This window comes from Gordionus sp. m RMFG-2023, chromosome 1 (genome assembly GCF_954871325.1).
Source record: "Gordionus sp. m RMFG-2023 chromosome 1, tfGorSpeb1-WG-v2, whole genome shotgun sequence".
Classification (NCBI taxonomy): Eukaryota; Metazoa; Nematomorpha; class Gordioida; order Chordodea; family Parachordodidae; genus Gordionus; species Gordionus sp. m RMFG-2023.
In genome coordinates, this window is record NC_088775.1 from 33,597,796 (window position 1) to 33,618,166 (window position 20,371).

Consider the following 20,371-nt stretch of genomic DNA (forward strand, 5'->3'; position numbering starts at 1 on the left):
TTAATTACTGGTAAAAATTGCTGTGCAAATATCTTAATGTAGGGCTGGGATATATATATACTAGAGTTAGGCAATTTAAACATTGGGCGAGTAGATGGGGGGGGGGGGGGGGGTTAAACAGAATTTTTGGATAAATGGGAGGACGGGTGATTATTTTAAAAACAATGAGCGCGGGTGTTTGGGTCAAACCCCCGCTTAGTGCAGACCACTACTATATATTATAATATGTTCTACTAAATATTAAAAAAAATATTATAACAATTTAAATTTTTATTTGTAAAAAAGTCCTATGAGCAAAAACAACTTTAAATATATATTATCTTTTCAGGTGTTAACAATATTTTGTACAATAAGATTGATACAGATTATAATGCGTAGTATTGTAAGAATAAAATAATTTAAATAAATATTTTTAACTAATTATATAAGGTTCAATAATATTTGCGTGATAAAACAATAATAATATAAGTATAACATAAAAATTTTGTTAAAATTATAATGATTAGTATTTAAATATGAGTATGCCAAATTCGGTTGAGCTTAAAAAAAATTAAAAAATCAACGTTACATAATAATACTAGTTATTGAAATTAAATTAAATGTATTGATTGTTAACGATTATACTCTTTATATTATTTTTATGTTATATACAAATTATTATATATAAACTAATATATTATAGTAAAATAGTGTATAGAAATTAAAAAAATTGCATCATGAGATTAAGTTTTTAATAAATCCCATTTATAAATAAAATAATAAGGTGGTCATTATATAAATAACAAACAAAACAATTTAAAATTACATATATTTTCCCCTCGATTTTTTATTCCTTTAATGACGTGATACTTTAGCCAGAAACGTCCTAGAAATTAAGCATCATATATTGCCTATTCCTATCATGTCCCATCTCAAATGATCAATTATTATATTTGATCCCATCGACCAAATTTCTACGATCTCTGGCCTCCTTTTGCTTTTCAAAATGATCTCGTATAGCCCTTTCCTTCTCAATGCGTTCCTGAACTAGATGATCTGATCCACGTATTCCTAGGTCAAAAAATATTTATTAATACACGCAAATATTAAAAAGAGGGTTGAGGGGGATGGGGGACAATTGAAAAATTTTAATAAATAATTATGACAAAAATACTAATATTTTATTAAATCCACTAAATATATATAAAACAATCAATTTTAATATAAAAAGTAAAAAATAAGATAATAATATAAACAATTAATTTTATAAAAGCAATTTATATGTTAAAACAAAACTATATTTTTAATTGATAATCTAAAACATAACAATAATAAAGGGTACAGGGAAGATGGAAAACGCCAGATGAGTACGGTTGCAATCTATGAAAAGAATTACAAGTGTTTTATCATATAATGATTGAGCAAGGAATGAACAAACAAAAAAATCTGCCTGATAAATACCAAATTCATATTCAATTCTGAATAATTAAGAATTTAAGAAACAAACAAGAAAATAAATTTAATCATAATATCCTTTCCCCCCTACCATAGTAAAAATAGAATGTAATGTAAAATAAATATATGGCATTGTGCAAAATGCTTTTTACCTTCGACAAAAGCGACACCGGATTTCCGAGCCGTATTAAACATAATAGCTTTAGGACCAAAACTGTTAAGGTTATATCCAACTTTGGCCATGTTTGTAGCTGCAACCAGGGCGTCTTGGGTAAGGCTACCGGCCTTATGTCCAAATCTGTGTTATAATACATATTATAATACTCTTTTCAGAGTGTTTTTTGCAATAAAAACTTGGAACTCTTGTAAACGCGACAAATTTAGGAACAAAAACCAGCATCCTCTTTAAAAATATATAGTCAGAACCCATTTTAAAATTTTTACGAACAAGTACTAACAAATATTGTTCGATTTATTTTAGTTTATTAATTATTTAATTTTCTTTTGATTACTTTAACAGAGTTTGGAACCAGAACCACATGGTTTAGAAAATACTAAGACCTCTAACCATTTTTTATTTAAACTCCGATTTCCTTAAAAAAACTTGACACATTCGTGTAAATAGCAAGATATATAAATCTATATTAAAATAACATAATAAAAAAAATTAAAATGATATTTAATATAAGTAAACAATTCTAAAAAAATTAAAAATAAGTTTTTTAAAAAACATGGAGGGGGGGGGGGTTATTATTAAGATTCGAGGAACTAAACACTGCGATTTGAGTTGATTGTAACATTTTAAAAGAGGATCCATAATCTGTTGTTCCTATATGATAAATATTAGATAGCTACAATAAAATTTGATTATTTTTTTTTCTCAAAACTATTTTTGTTTAATGTAGTAAGTCATGTATGACTAACAACATCTTTGAAAAAAAATTAAGTAATTATAATGCAACTAATATATTCGATCTTTTCGGGAAATTTCCCAAAATATTTTATTGCAAAAATTATGATTTATAATTTAATTTATATATCTAAATTTTAAAATAATTTTTATTTTTCTCGTGAGTCTTTAAATTTAATTTTTTTTATTAGTGACAATTGAGTGCAACTCTTCAAATTTATAATTTTAAAAGTACAAAAACAGGGGTAAAATGTTAAACATTATATTCTCATACATATAATTAATATGATATATTATAAAATTAATGATATATTTAGATTTGATATATAAGAATCATTATATTTTAATCATACTATATAACTGGTATAATAATTTATTGATGTTTAATTTAAATTAATATGATTGCAATATTTATAGATGCCTCGAAAAACTACCAACATCTGGAAACATTTTATTAAAGATACAGCTAATAACAAAAAAGGGCATAAATATTGTCAATTGACATATAATTTCCCAAATTCAACAAAGATGTCTCAGCATATCAAAAAATGTCAAAGGTATATTAACAGTTTACAATTTAATGAAGTTGATAATAATAATTCTATTGAAGAAGATATTGTAGTATGTATACCAGGTTCCAGTAATTCTAATAATATAAAGAAACATAAATAAAACCATTATAAATACTTTTAAAGAAAATACCAATAATTTTAATAATGTATCAGGTACATCTAAAATTAAAAAAAATTTTGACACTGTAACTGAACAAAATCAAGCACAACTTGACAGTGCTTTGGCATTAGCTATTTTTATGTCAAATTGCCCTTTTAATTTATTGAAAATAAATATTTTACCAATTTTTTTAAAATTAATGCACCCAACCTATAAGATTCCATCTAGATATACAATTAGTAAAACATTATTAGATTTTGAATATAATAAAGTTACGAATATTATCAACAAATTCGATACTTAAAGATTTTACTCTCATTAGCGATGGTTAGACAAACATTCGTAGAGAGTCCATCATTAATTTCATGATTATGACTAATGTTGTTAAATGGAACTCTTGCCTAAGCTTCGAGATTTCGATAATATATGTCTAGACCTTTGTTCCTTCTAGGAGCAAAATCTTGAGACTTCGTAATATTTTTCTGTATGAAATATTGAGTTAGCCGTTTTTAAAAATCGGCTCAAAACGAGCCGTTTAACAACACTAATTATGACTCCAGAACCCATTTTCTTTAAATCCATAGACACAGGATCTAGTGCTCACACTGGTGATTATATCGCATCTGAGCCAATCAAGGTAATTGAAAAATTGGTAGTAAAAAATTTATCTAACTAGTAACTGATAATGGCATATGAAAAAGGCCTGGAGTCTTGTTAAGGCAAAATACAATTATATTGAATGCTTTGAATGTGCCGCACATGGCTTAAATATGCTTATTAAAGATATATGCCAAATAAGTTTTATTGAAAAGATCATCAAAAAAACCAAACAAATAATTAAATATATAAAATTTAATGGTATTTTATTGGCTTTTAAAAAAAGGCAAATATTGAAAGGATATAAATCTTTCTTAAAAATTCCAAGTCCGACAAGATAGGGATGTTTTGTTATAATGTTGCAAAGTATTGTGAAAAATAAGGATTTGCAAGAAATTGCAATTTCAAGTTTATTTATAGACAAACAAAGAAGGCATATTATATTGTACAAAGAAGGATACTGAGATAAATTAGAGTCTGTACTGACATTTTTGGAATTATTTATAACAAAATTATAATTGTAGAATCGGATACAAGATACACTCAATTCAACAACTTTTATTTTTAATGAAAATGATTTGAAAAGTGTTAAAATGCATATTAATAAACAAAAGAAATTTTGTTACCGAGAATCATTATGCAACAAATCTCCTAGATATTATGGTGTGAAATTAACAGACCGCAAATTAACAGTAGCTTTAAATTTAATAAATATTATTTCAGGCTAAATTAGCGATATTTGGAAAAATTTAGCAGAATATCGTTCAAAACAAGGTTTCAATAAAGGAACTGGCATATGGAAGAGCTTCCATACCAAACCACTCCTATAGTTGTAAGGATTGTATACAAATCAACCTCTTTGTCAAGGGTAATAAGATGTTTTTCGATACCAGTGCCTCGTCAGAAAGAGTATTGTTTAATTATTTTATTTTCCCTTAGTTCACCAAATTTAATAAAGTTATTCAATAAAAAAAAATTAAAATGTTTGGTGTATTTTGTGGTTATTTTTTAATTATTCGTTATTTCCCTAATTTTCCCAGAGAAATTTCCCCTGAAACAATTTTCCCGGGAAATTTATATCTCCATTTGTAATTAATTATTTAACTTTAACTACATTAATAAAATATTCTTGTACTGATTATTTTTATATTATTTTAAATTAATGTCAACAAACTTGTATTGCACAATGCGTACCGTTTCGTCTGCTAAACTAGAAGCTAAGGCTGTTCCGGCCATTTCCAGGCTCAAAAATACCGTACTTATACCTTGATTTAGATGGGAAAGGGGCCAAGAATATTGTATAAGTTAAATGAATGAAAGAAAAAAATGCATAAGATGATAAACTATTTTCGTAAATTCGTAAACGTAGTCACTTTAAAAATAATATATAGTAGTTGAAGGGGGGGGGCTAAACATCTCGCCATTGAGTTTTAAAAAATTCTAGATATCCACATTTAAAAAATTTTTAGTGAAACGCAAATTCATTTTTATAAAATTTCTAGATTTTTAATAATTCACATCAAATCGCGAAGCTAACCAATAAAATAATATTGACTGAAAGCAAGTTAATTTAATTTTATGAGAATCTATAATATTTCATCAATTTATAAGAAGTCTAATAAAGAAAAATCGATAACAACCATCAAATAAAAAAATTCTCAATATTGTAATATTAGTTTACACATTGTATATTCAAAAAAAATTTTATTGAATAAAATACGTGTATTTGAGAGACCTATGATGGACTGTTCAGCGATGTCTAGCATTTGATCAATTGCGTGATCAGCTTTCTCTCGGGGAACTAAGGATTGGGGTATCAAAACAGTAGACTTTCTAATGTACGGGGCCAAAAATTTCGCCATGCTGACCGTTATGTTACCAAACTTCTTAACTATTTCATATAAATAGTATTTCAAATTATGGATATGTAAATCAAATATCGAATAGAGATTGAATTTCGATTTATAAATATATTTTTAATTTTTTTTGTTTAGCCTAAATATATTTTAATTTTTTTTATCTAGCCTAAATAAATTCGAAAATAATATGGGGTAGGAAAATATTGAATATCAAATGTATAATTATTGGGTAAAATAAAATAAAGAGAAATATGAGCAATATGATAGCCGTCAATCTGGTGAAGAATTTCCAGGGCTTTGATCTTGCAAAATATTTTGGCCATGTTCGGTTTGGGTTAAATAAAATCATGTGAATCCGTTCCAAGATGGGTAAGAATATTGAGTTCAAAAAAGTCAATCAAAATTTTTAAATATCATTTTAAAATCTCAATTATTTTTCTTTCGAGAAGATTTTTAAAGGTATATTTTATTCAAAATATACCAAAGCAAAAAATAGTAGTGTCATAATATGAATTATCTTTTTAATATTATACAATACATAATTCGAAAATATTAAATTAATATAAAAATAAATATGTCAAGGGACGGGATAATGGGGAGTGATCGATCTCCATTAAAATTGTAGTGATGTAATTCGCGATTTAAATCACCTATTAGGCCTGGGAAATCATTTTTTGGCCCTTTATCAAAAGCCTGGTAGTAAAATATTTGCCAGATCTAGGTCAAGCCCAAATTTGTATAAATTGAACCATGCAACATAATCTCAAACTCAAAATATTTATTCAATTATCTATATATTTATCAACAACTCTAATTTAATTATGCTTGTACCTTTTTTTAAATTCTATTTATTAAATATCATAAAATAAATAAATATCAGTGTTTAAAACCTGGACTAAAAAAAATTCTGTTTTAATTCTTATTTTTTTCTGGTTCGAGTAGTGTTGTTTAACAGATCAAATTAAGCCGATTTTTATAATTGGCTAACAGCCATAAAAATACTATGCAAGCCTGAAGATTTATTTTGTTAATCATAGATTACACAAAAGTTTGGACATTTATTAGCGAAATTTCGAGGCTTAGGCTTGAGTTAGCCGTTTCAAAAAAATCGGCGCAAATCAAGCCGTTTAACGCACCAGGTTCTAGTTCCTAAAATTTTAAAATCTTAATCCTAGTTTTGGTTCTTAAATTCGACGTGGCTACGAACCAGAGTCTGGCTCCAACTCTGATAAATATAAATATTCCCACTTCCTGATTTTTTCTAAAATAATTTTTTTCGTGTCTGTAATCAGAAATAAAGGATTTTTTCGGAACCATGTGTTGGACCTATATTCTATTGATAATGTTATAGCTCGCCTGGACGGTGGGCCAATTATGAAAAATTCTATTCCTTCTCCTTCAAAGTGTAAAAAAGAATTCAAGGTTTATATAATTTACCAGAATACTGAGTGACTCTCAGGGCCAATTTCGTGGTCTTGCGAGCAATGTAGGCAGTGCTCCTATAGACTGAGCCTATCTCCATTGGCTCGGCCGTGGGTTCCAGCTTGTCTTGGATTTTTTTAGAATTTGTGCGGATAAATTCGTCGGCTTTACCAGTGATGTATTGCACGTTTAAAGCGACCCATTCAGTGCCTACCGTTTTTTTAAATGTATATTAAAATGAGGATGGACTCTATATAAAGGAAATATTTATAAGAGAAAATTGAATTTAATAAAAGTCACTTATGATAAATTTTAAAAAGAAGGTAAAATTTCAGGGGTTTTCAAAAAATATAAAAATGATTAAAAAACAAGTTTTCTTATATTATATTAACTAGTTAAATTATTATGAAACCGTAAACTATGTTCTTGCAAATCTTGTCACCCAAGTCCCCTGTCTGGGTGGTTTGAGCCCCGATCCCAATATCTACCGGTTTTCCATATCTATCGCTGATCTCGCTCGCTTTTCCGCCGTAATCACTAGGACCGACTCTACCCCGACCGATTTCAACAATAGGCTTTTCAGATCTGATTATCGGTCCGTACTGGGTTTCCTTTTTAGGCACAACCAAATCCCCGAGATTGGAATCATCGCGGCCTGTTGGTGATCTTTCCCTCAAGTACTCCTCCGGGTCCATTTTTTTAAAAAGGGCCAGTTGACTCAGGGTGGTCTCAAACTCTTGCCGTAAGCTCTGGTCTATGGTGGAAGAAAGAACCAAGCCGACAAAGGATTCTAAAAGCGGAGAATTTTATAATAATGTATGAGGCTGAATAAAGAATAGTTTTAGGAATGATTAACGAGATATAAAATTGGAGAAGTTGAAATGAGGCACAATTATAAAAAATTAGCTATTATCTGCATATTACAATATATATAAAACAGAGAAGCATCAATAACCCTTTTAGGTTTATGCCAAAAATATTTATTTATTATTATATTTGGTGTTTTAAATTTTTTAAAAAAAGGCAGATAAAATTCATAATTATAATTTTTTATACCATTTATAATTTTAATTAATATAATTGAGAAATTTACAAAAAAATTTAAAAAGTAAAAAAAGAAATCAAAAACATTTTTTTCTTTCTTTATCGGTTTGAAAATTTTATAGATAATTTTTTTATAGATTCGTAAAATGAATGCAAACATTTTATTTCTAAGGGTAAATTATAATTTTTAGGTATCTGCCACTACCTCTGGCATAGGCGCAGGCTGATATTAAACCTGGGACCCAGAGTGAACCGTAACGAACCGTTAAACCATTATAAACACATATAAATATCTAAACCGTAACCGAACCGATATAATAATTTTTTGAAGAAGTAAAAAAAACCTTTAAAAAAATTTAAACCGGGTTGAACCAATTTAAACCAAAATAAAATAAATAATTTAACATTTTTTTCCTTGTGATTACATATTTTACCATATCTGCGTCGTTATTTATAATCATTAAATGATCAAAATATTTGTTTAATATCCATAAGAAGTATGTATTAATTTTCTTCACTATGACTTAAATTGAACCACAATCTTTTAACTGCTTCATATAGTATTAGAGCATTCCTATTTTTTCTATTTTAGTATACAAAATATCTAACTAACCAACCAATTTGTAGTTTTTGATGTATTTATTTAATTTAAATATATCACCACTACCCATGAGTAGTTTGATAGAAGAGTCATTATTCCCATATAAATTTCAAAATGACCAAATTTATAAAATTTTAATTTGATAATTTATAGATTGGCATAAGAGTATATTAGCATTCGTAGTTTAGCCTTTATTATGAGAAATAGATTTTGTGTTGTTATGAAATGCAAGTTTGCAAATTGTTCAAATCTGTTTTTTATATTATTTTTTAGGTATGACATGAGGGATTGTAAACAGGGATGTGAACTCGAACCCGGACCCTCGTATTTTGGCTGAACCCGAACCCTTTTCAAAAGTCGAGGGTCCAAGGGTTCTAGGTGTCATACAAATTTTTAAAAATAAAAAATTTTTTTAACTATTTTTGTGGAATCATTTATTTTATCTTCGTGTTTTTCTTTCAATTTTCTTTCTGGATTTCCATTTTATTTAGAGATTGATATATAATTTTCCAATGTGATAATATTTTATTATGTAAATTTATTAATATGCTATGTTATAGAAATACGTTGATTATTTTGAAAGTGAATTATTTTGTAGTACAAGTAATAATATTTTAATTTAAATGATAATGTACAACACGTTGGTCCTCAATTTGTATGATGCTAGAACGATTATTAAGTTTGAAATATATCTGTAATGATTTTATTATAGGTGCATGTGAGGTCATTTTGTCGGAAGATGATTGGTGCCAAATAAAGGACCTTACTAGTGTAGATGTTCCTTTAAAAATAACAATACTAAGATTACAATCAGAACAATTATGTTTATTTGATTTTTGTGGCATATGGATTAGATGCCGATTAGATTTAGAAAAATTTACTTTATACGAAATATTAGAAAACATGAAAATTCGAGAGCAACAATATTTGCAAAATAGTGTTGTATACGCTTCTATATATTTAGACCCTCGATATCAAGTTTTATTGAGTATTTAGCAAAAACAAATGGCTAAAGACCATCTTAAGGATTTATGGCATAAGCAAAACTCCATTATTTACAATATACTGGAGACTACGACAATACCTATTAGTTGTAGTGATAATAATAATAATGATAGCAACATTGATGATCTTGAAATTTTACTTTTAGAAAGAGAAAAAAAAATCAAATTATCATTAGATAGAAAGGAAGATCAAAAAATGCCTATTGTATCTTTAATAGTAAATTTCTCAGAAGTTAAGAGAATAAATAAGGATATAAATATTTTAAAATTCTGGGAAGAAAATTCTTCAATATATCCAGAATTATATATCTTATCTAGAATCTTCATGGCTGTACCGGTGACACAAGTACAATAATTTTATAAAGATAACTATCTATTTTAGGTAAGGGTAGAACGTGAATTTTCATCTTTGAAATATATATTGTCTACTTTACGTGGAAATCTTAAGGATGATATTTAGGATATTATGATTGTGCGAGAATAAAACATTTAAAATATAAATTATTTTATTTTTTCATTTTTCATTTGTAAATTATGAATATATATCGGAGTATAATAATAAATGAATTATTTGAGTCATTATTTTTATGTGCCTGAACCCGGACCCGAACCCGGGTCCTTTCAAATTTTATTCCTGTACCCGAACCCGGACCCTTTTTTTGTTAAAGGGTTCACATCCATGATTGTAATTATTAAACCAATAACATCTTATATGATGTGGCTTTGCAAATTAATGATGAATTCTAATTAGTTTATCAATATCATAATTTTATAATATTTGTCTGTTTTGACTTCATTTTTTTTGTATTTATTTTTAATAGAATTAGAACCATATAACTATTTTCCAAATTTTAGTATGCAAAATATTTAAATAACTAATTTTGCATTAGTTGCATCTATCTAATTAATCTTAAATACATCATGGGTATCAAAAAAATTTGAATATCCAGAATTATATAATTTGCACTTATAGTACTTGATGTTCTCACAACATAAGAAGGGTCATTTCGGGGCTAAAATTTGTGTTATCGTCACAATGAACAAATATGAATCCACTTATATTAGAAATATATTACTTATACGTTAGAATAATATATTTAAAAATGAGTTATAATTCTTATATACTTTTTTATATATTATTCATATATACTTAAAATAAAAATAAATCAATTTTATCTATTTTAAAAATATGTAAAATTACTAAATAAATAAAATATATATATTATAAGTAGGGGGTGGGACCAATACCAATATAATATTGGTTTACAATACCAATACCAATATAAACCAATATATAATTAAATATTGGTATTGTTTTTACAACCAATACCAATACCAATTACCTAAATATATTGGTTTTGAAATATTGTTTAAATACAATTTTAATACCAATACCAAAATTAATAATTTAAAATAGATAAATACATAAAATTATTTGGTTTTATCGTGGATAATTATATCGTGGTATATTTTTTTACTTTCATTCATAAACATATTACATCTGTTATTTCTTCCAAATATTCCTGTGATATCAATATTGGTGTTATTTATAATTATAGTTTTTTTTTATTATGGAAGTAAGTTTTCTATATGATATCTATCAATTTTATCTATTTATTCATTTAGGATATTATAATGAATGAAAACCAAATCGAGTTAATAAATATAGATAATGATGTTGATACTAATAATAATAGCGATAATGAACAAGAAGAATCAACGATATCTAATAAAATACGAAATACAGCAAAAATCTGGGAATTTTATACTAGTTGTGATAACAAAAAAAAGGCTATTTGTAAAAAATGTAAAAAAATATTTTCTATTCCCAATTTTGGAACCTCAGGATTATGGACACATCTTAAATCCATCCACCCAACTTTATATAAGAAATGTGAACAAATAAATAATGGCAGTAAAAAAATTAACACCATAAAATCATTTTTAATTAATAATGTAAATAATAAAGCTAATTTAAATAATTTAATTATGGACTTTTTTATTCAAAATAATTTAGCCTTTTCAATGGTTGAAAATGAGTCATTTAAAAATTTAATAGCTTTTGCAACCCCTCATTAACATTAATTTCTAGAAAAACACTTAAAAAAGAAATTATGAAACATTATCATAGTTCTTTTATCAATTTAAAATCTGTACTTTCTAAAATTACTTCTAAATTTTCTTTAACAATGGACATTTGATCCTCTCCAAATAAAATACCCTTTATGGGCATAACCATTCATTATATTGATAATGATTTTAAATTAATTAATCATTTATTCGATTTTATTCCTTTTAAATCAGCACATAATACTATTAATATTTATAATATTTTTAATTCTGTATTAAAAGTAAAATTTGAAATTGATTTTTTTTTGTATTACATTAGATAATGCTAGTAATAATTTAGCATTTTTAAAATTTTAAAACTAAAAGACAATTTTGATAATGTGTGCAAATGTTTTTGCCATATTATCCATTTGTCTATCATGGCTGCATTGGAACCTCTAAATCCAACTTTAAAAAAAATAAGAAATTTTTAAAAAAATTTTAAACTTTCTATATCTAAATTTAATAAACTTGAAAAAATATATCTTGAAAAAAATCAAAATTTAAAATTTCCTCACCCTATTTTGGATATACCAACACGTTGTAATTCAACGTACCAAATGCTCGAAAGGGCTATATTTCTCAAACCTTATCTCACAATATACCAATCATCAACAAAATACTAATGAAGAATATTATATTAGTGCCTTAGCTTGGAATAATATTAAAATATACCGAGAATTTTTAGAACCATTTAATTTTGCTACAGAGATGGCCTCATGTGCTAATACTCCATCAGTTTCAACAATCATTCCTTTATATTCCAGTATTTTTGAGCACGTTGAGAGTTATAATAATAATCCTAATGCTATTTTAAAGACAGCTTCATTAGCTGCCTTGACAAAACTTAATAAATACTATAATTTTAATAAACACCTATATATTATTTCAACAATGATTGACCCAAGGTTTAAACTATCAAGTCACTTATTAAAGCATAATAGTATAGAAACTCTTATTGGATGTCTAACCAATGAATATAATATTTATAAAATAAATTATTACAATTCAGCGGAACCTACAAATGAAACACAAAATAACAAAAAATTATTTTTTGACAAAATATATCAGGTTAAACCTAGTCACAACAATAATAACTTAGAAATAAGCAAATATGTGGATGAAGCCACAATTTGTAATGATACAAATCCATTAGACTGGTGGAAATTTAATAAAAATAGATATCCAATATTATCAAAAATTGCCAGAGATTATCTTGCAATTCCAGCTTCTTCATCTAGCTCTGAAAGGGCTTTTTCAGAAGGAAGGTATCTTATAACAGATCAACGTTGTTCACTAGATGAGCATACTATCCAAGCTTGCCTGTGCTTAAAAAGTTGGATGCGCATGAAGGATTCTTCTTAAATACATAAATTTTTTTCTTTATAATACAATGTTTTGCACTATATTTTATATAAATAGACAATTATGTTACATTTTTAGTGTATTCATTTTGCTATATTCTTTGTGCTAAATAAAAAGTTTCAAAATATACGTTTATTATTTGATTGGTTTGTTGATTTCAAAAATATATTAGTTTAAAAAAAGAATTTGGATTTAGTAAAATTTTGGGAGTTGGTTCTTAGCCCTGTTTTTATGGTAATGCTTCATGATTTTTTTTTCCATGTTTATTTAAAACTAGAAATTAAGAGTTTTATAATCACTATTTCTATTCTTTTAATTAGTAATTTGATTTAAACCAATACCAATATAAACCAATATATACCAATATAAACCAATACCAATAGCAATACCAATAGCAATACCAATACAAGAAATAGAAAATATTGTTTAAACCAATACCAATATTTTAGACCCAATACCAATACCAATACAATATTTTGTTTATATTGGGTTTTTAATATTGGTTCCCAGCCCTAATTATAAGTATCGAAGGCTCTAAAAAAAGCTTAATTTAATAATGATGTACCTAAAAAACAAGTATAATTAATTGTGTTAAACAATATATTAACCTAAGTGGTGGCGAAAATTTTAATAATAAATATACATAATTAAAATCATTATACGATGGTGTTGTTTCAATAAAAATAATTTTAAAAAAATTTTCAAACCGTAATGAACCTTTATAAAACTTTACAATTAGCTGAACCGAACCGAAATTTTATAAAAAAAATTACGAACCGTAACCACCATTATAACTTTTTACAACTGAACCGTAACCAAACTGAACCGTTTTAAATAAAGGCTAGGGTAAATATTGTCTCAACACAACGAATATCAGGATTAAGTAGAAAGATTGCTTCAATATTTCATAAATGATGAAAGGAGAACGTTAGTGTACAATAAATAAATGATGTTTTTAGAAATTAAATACAAAAATTAGCTTCTATAATATTAAACATACTAAAATATATAATTCGCATTTATATTTCATTGGTAATTCCTAGAAACCTTAATTTAAATTTACTTGAAATCTAGAATTATAAATCTAAGAGGAAAGATAATCAACTTGATTAAATTGTCAGGATTAATACTAAATTTTTGTTCTTTTCTATTTTCGATATTGAATTGACCAATTGTTTTTTTTAAATATTTTACGTTTAAAAGCTAAAAAAAAAAAAAAAAAAAAATATTCATAAGGTGAATTTTGTATTTTGTAAAATTTGAATTATTGATTGTTTTTTCTAGATTTGGATTTCGTCAATATGTACAATAGAAAGGTGATCGCCGCGACCTCTGCCGTAATCCAAGTAGCCTCTGCTACAAAATTAAGTGAGTCTCGCTCCCAAACTATGGCGTTAACCCAGTAGAAACACTGGCGAATTAAGATGCTGTGATTGTTGTTACGGTACAAACTGCAGCCATAGATCGGAAAAAGATTATTTTCGGTCTTCACAAGTTAAAATAACTAGGAATTTACTCAATTCTGTGGCAGAGCTATGCGGTTTTCATGACGAGTCTCGGAGAAAATCTTCTTTTGATTAAACACATTGGTGACATAAAAATTACAAAAATCACACGTCAATTAAACAAATAATTTATTATTAGACAAAAAAATTAATTAAATTTGAACAAAATAATAATTCACATTTATATAATACAAAAATAGTATAAAAAATAAAAATATATCTGCTGTAATATTTAGATGAAAACGAAAAATGTATTATTCAAATTAGAAGAATTATTACATATTTAAGATTACAGACTATGTAAATGATTATTAAAGAAAAGATATATAATTGCGATTTTGTGAATATTATATTTCTTAATTTTTATTTACCTTTAACCCTTTGCCTTTTAAATTTAATGTCTTATTATTTTATAATTATGTAATAAAGTGATAGTAAAATTATTTTATTTATATGTTTTTATATATTCTGAATTATTATTTTCAGTTCTTTCTAATTACCTCAGATTACTAAAATATCATTTTAGGCTAGATAGATATTATCATATAATTGATATATTTCTGAATTAATATTAACTTAATGTTAAATAAAAATCAATTGGTCAATTTAAAAACAAAATAAATCCAACATCTTAATAAAAAGGGAACAAAAGTAATGTCAAGATGCATAAAAATTTGTTAAGACTGTGTCCTAACCTATTTTAAAAAAATTTACAAAGTTTCACAACTTTCATAAATTTTTAAATTTTAATGAAATTGTATGTTAAATTTTTAAAATTTTCTGGAATTATGTTTATACATGTTATTATTTTATATTTAAAATAGATTATTTATTTATTTATATTAAAGTTTAGAAAGTTTGTAAATTTAATTTTTTGATGTTTTATATATGAATATATAAATATAAAAGTAATAAAACTAGAGAGAGAAAACGAAACTAAAAGAAAATATCAACCCTAATAATAATCATATTTTCAAAAAAAAAAGAAACTTCCAGAGGTATCCGTTAGATCTGGGAACATGTAAGCTCCTATTAAATCCTTGAGTACGGGTGATTGGCCAGGGAAGAGGGGATAAATCCAAGATCCTATATGAAGGACAGTGGGCGGAACCGTACCTGTCCTTCTAACGGCTGGTTCAATTTTAGTTTTAGCTGTTATGTCATCTCCCTCCACTGGGGTATCGTGCAGGTTTACTTCCGGCACCTGAGAAATGTCATTGACCACGTTGTTGTTTTTCTCGTCGATCTGATGAAAGTATAAAAAAAACCAAATTAAATTAACTGGCCATAAGACTGGCTAGTAAAGATATGCCTTTTTCAAATAGTAATACATTTAGTTTATGAATAAAATACATCTTGAGTTAATCTTCTCGTTCTGTGAAATTTAGGGAAGTGTGGATGTAACAAAAACAATATATGAAAATTTAAATAAAAAAAGAATATTTACCCATATTGACTAGAAGGTTAAAGGTACCCTTAGAAATTATAAAGTAATTCCACCCCCCTCCCTCCTCGGGTTAGATAGCATTATTAGAAAATTAATCCCAAATTTCTATATTACCACCAAATAATATAGGAGGCGTCACAGATGAAGCAAGAAAGGATCAAGATATTTCGTCAAAATAGAAGGATGTTGCAGAAGTTGAGATGAATAGTTGGAATACAAAAATTAATATACTTTCATAAAAATGAAGGAATATTTATAAAATGGAGAAAAAAATGTGATAGCTAACCATTTCCTTTAATATATTCTTTACCGTGATTTCAAAAGAACCATTTACATTCAATTATTCCTTCCCTAATTTAGATTCAAAATCACCTAGAGAATTGTTTGGTATGTTTTTAGATGAAATCATATTAACTTTGGATAAACCAAACAAAATTATGTGCTAGTCAAAAAAATTAAGATATTCAAAAAGATTTTAGATATTTACATTTTTTTACACAGTTAATTTAGCAGTAGTAGCTGCTTGGAGAATACACATTTCTTCATGTTATAATATGTATTGCCTTCAATTCCTATATATATTGTGCGATCTTTGATTAGAAATGCGCCATCTAAACTACAGACCTGGTACATCAAAATGACCGATTGGTTCTTAAAGAAAAGTAGAATCAAGTCATATGCCGCCGACCAATCATGTAAGTCGATGTAAATTGTGCAAATAAAATACAACTTATATGTGCAAAAACGTGATAAGCGAATTCGCTTCATTCAAAATGCTAAAAATTATTTAAAGCCTACTCTTCCCAATGTTCAATTTACGGAACATTAAAAAATCATGAAACAATAATATTTTTGAAAATTTCTTATTTATAATTTTAATATGAGAATGGTTAAAAATATTATTGCCATATTGCTTTTACCTTAGTCAACCTGAAATGGACTCCAGCTTACAATCATGATTCTAAGATCTCCTATATAAGTAACTTTTAATTTCCTCAGCGTCCAATTGGTAATCAAAGTATATAATATAGTTTAAACCTTAAAAATCTGTAATCCACAAGTTTCACCGGGGGAGCTAACGTTATTTTCTGAGTCTATGAAGAAGAGCTGGGCTCCGTCTTCAATGTTCAGTAGTAATTGGGCATTGGGCAAACCAATTGTCTTGGATTTATGGACAATTTTAGGAATCTTTTTGCCTTCGTGGTCATAGTAATCCTCACTAGAACTGGCTTGATCGGATTGGTCATTTTTCTATGATCGTGGCGATAATTTTTTTTAAATTGGTGTAAATTCTTATCATAATTGTTACATCTGAATATTTATTATTGTAAAGGTTAGGATATATTTTAAAAGGTCACGTTATATCATAATTGTTACATCTGAATATTTATTATTGTAAAGGTTAAGATATATTTTAAAAGGTCACGTTATATATTTTAAAAGGAGGTTATTTGTATATTATATTATAACTTTCCGATATTTAATATTATATTATCGAGGTTAATTAAATTGCATATTATTAGAAGTTAAATTGGATAATTATATAAATGTATATATACCAAAAGAATTACAAATAAAATTCATTATCGTTTTTTAAACTTTAATCGATTTAATAATAATATTTTTATAAACAATATTTTATTGAAATCTTGATGTAAAACACCTGGTGATTTTAATAATATATAGTAGAATCTATCTTATTTGGGCACCGCTTGGACCAAGATTTTTACCCAGTTTATAAAAGCGTTTTCTAACACATATTAGTTATTAGTAATTAGATTGGGAATCAAAATTTTTGTCAAATTATGGAATAATTATCGAAAGCCAAAATCATGCAATTTTACTCTAGTAACAATTAACTTCATGAACTAAGTATAATATTATAGTATAACAGCATTATTCTTAAATTAAAAAGAACAAAAAGAAGAAATAAATAATTTATCAAATAAGATAAAACTTTAAAAACAACGATTATGACAATTGTCACTTATCACTAAAATTTTATTTAAACATGTTAGCAATGCTTATTTTAGCCCACTTGCTTTAAAAAAATTCGAAAAACTTTAAAAAAACAACGATTATGACAATTGTCACTTATCTATGGTACATCTTCACTGAAATTTTAATTTAACATCTTTACAATATAAATTATATTTTTACATTTTTGTGTTATAAAAATTAGGTATATAATCCCTGAGGCCGAATCGGGTCCTGAATTATTTTTAATTACGACATGAATATTCTTATTATAATTTTATTCACATTAATAAGTTACCCAAAATTTAGCAATTTACCAGATTTTATAAAAAAACAAAAAAATTGAGCAGACCCAGCGAGTCGACTAAGTGAGCCGACTAAGTGATTCGGCTCCTTAATCGGCTTGCGGAGCCGTTTTTTACGACTACGACTCGACTTTTTAACAACACTAGTGGTTAGCCGAGCAACATTTTTCAGCCGAGCGATATTTAGTAATAAATGATTTATTATGTGGTTAACCGAGCGACATTTCTCAGCCGAGCGATATTTACTAATAAAATGATTTATAGTGTGGTTAGCCGATCGATATTTCCTAGCCGAGCGACATTTTCAGCCGAGCGATAAATAAACCCACAGCAAAATAAAATATAGAAGGTGGCTGAGTGGGAAGAACGTTTGCCTTTAAAACGTTAAGTCATGGGTTCGAATCCCGTGATGTCAAAAAATTTTCTTTCGAATCCCGTGATGTACAAAAAATTTTTCTTAAAATTTAACATTAGAGATATATAATCTCCATCGATTTATTTAACATTAAAATAGGAAAGTTGATAGAAAAAATAAAAATTAACATTAAGATGATAGGAAAAATGAAAATTAACATTAAGATTATACGAAAACGTTCATTTCTTGATTAAGGTGATTATATATATAGAAGATAATTCAAAACCAAATTTATTTTTTTTTATAAAAAAAATAATAAATGTGTTAACTTCTTGAGAATTTGTAGCACTCAGGTAGCTTCCCATTATCGAATAAGTAAAAGAAATTCAGGGATCTTGCGAATGATAATATTTTTATTTTTTTCACTTTTCGATTTCGAAAAGTAGTGGTGTATATATATATAATATTTATTTATTTAATAGCTTAAGGATTTTAAAAAAAATTCACCAATATTCAATTTGTGATCAAATTTTGTTACCGCTAAAATTTACCGTCAACAATTTAATTTTTACAAAAAGAGGTTACACAAAAAAATTGCGGAATCATTATATTGATAAATATAAATAATCAATATCGATAATTTCTGGCACACGCTTAGGTGTTATTAAGCGGTTTTTTTAAAAAAATATATATTTCTGCCAATAAATCTTATATATAATTAGGTTTTTTTTAAAAAAAATCGATAAGAACAACAAATCTATCCCACTTTTCGCTTAAATTACTTCTTTCGGCAATTTTCTTCTCTTATCCTTGTCTTTCTTTCAATCTTTTCTCACTCCTTTTTTTCGTATAAACCTAATCAATTTTTTTTTGGAGTACAACCAGAATCGATAAATTATGAAAGAAGTTAAGGAAAATAAAATAAGAGGCATGTTTTAAATAAGATTGGATTGAGGAATAAAACGGATGATTGGATGCAAAATAATCAAGTTTTTTATAACTCATAGATGAATGAAGCCATGGCATTGGTTGGTGTTAACAGGTATATATTTTTTTAAATATAAAAATTATATTATATGAAATAAATTAAGGAAAAAATAAAATTAGAATCATAATTAAAATGAAGTCAAAAATGTTTTTTTAAACCTACTAAACCGTCATCTTAATAAACTAATCACTAAAGCTAAAAAATTTACCCAAGAATCGCTAAAGGGAGAAAAGTATCAGTTAAATAAAATACTGAAAATGTAAAATATGTTAATATCTCTTGGTAAATTAAAAGATTGAGAGGTACTCCTACTAAAATATTGTAAAATATATATTATATAAAAACAAATCACACAAGAAAATTACTCCTATAAGTCTTCCAAACGTTCTCGTTGATTGTCTGACGGAAATTGACTGATAATAATAAGACTGTGCCGATCCACATATTTTACACCGATCCAGTCCGATGTTTTCGTATATTGGTTCAAACCCGATCCGATATTTATACTGATTTTTCATCACCCCCCTTTGAACCAAATGTAATTAAGAAATCAATATTTTTTATGCAAAAAATCGAATTATGCATTTAATTTTTTTTATTTCCACAATTAAGACTATAATTAAAAAAATATTATAATTATGTAAAATAAATATACATAACATAAAATAACAAAAAAAAAGAAAAGTAAAAAGATCGGATAGGTTTTTTACAGGTATCGGCCCGATCCGATATTTTTGGAAAACGCTAAATATCGGTGCCGATTCGATATTCAATATA

At 26.5% G+C, this 20,371-nt stretch overlaps 1 protein-coding gene across 3 annotated transcripts in view; it reads right to left on the bottom strand.

The window, feature by feature from the left end:
• Window positions 1-354: 354 nt before the first annotated feature.
• The window catches only part of LOC135931008 (spartin-like), a 37,161-nt gene continuing 17,144 nt past the window's right edge, over window positions 355-20,371 (bottom strand). Inside the window, exons 1-9 of one of the 3 annotated variants that reach the window (XM_065467852.1) lie at window positions 18,936-19,081; window positions 17,008-17,220; window positions 15,513-15,768; window positions 7,307-7,684; window positions 6,910-7,104; window positions 5,349-5,504; window positions 4,788-4,878; window positions 1,587-1,732; window positions 359-1,050 (exon numbers count right to left, since the gene is read on the bottom strand). In XM_065467852.1, the coding sequence (XP_065323924.1) occupies window positions 920-1,050; window positions 1,587-1,732; window positions 4,788-4,878; window positions 5,349-5,504; window positions 6,910-7,104; window positions 7,307-7,684; window positions 15,513-15,768; window positions 17,008-17,220; window positions 18,936-18,971 (1,602 nt within the window). In that variant the 5' untranslated portion in view covers window positions 18,972-19,081 and the 3' untranslated portion in view covers window positions 359-919. Of the gene's footprint in view, window positions 1,051-1,586; window positions 1,733-4,787; window positions 4,879-5,348; window positions 5,505-6,909; window positions 7,105-7,306; window positions 7,685-15,512; window positions 15,769-17,007; window positions 17,221-18,935; window positions 19,082-20,371 lie in introns of those variants that run through there. The other 2 variants (XM_065467851.1, XM_065467853.1) reach the window with 2 other exon arrangements.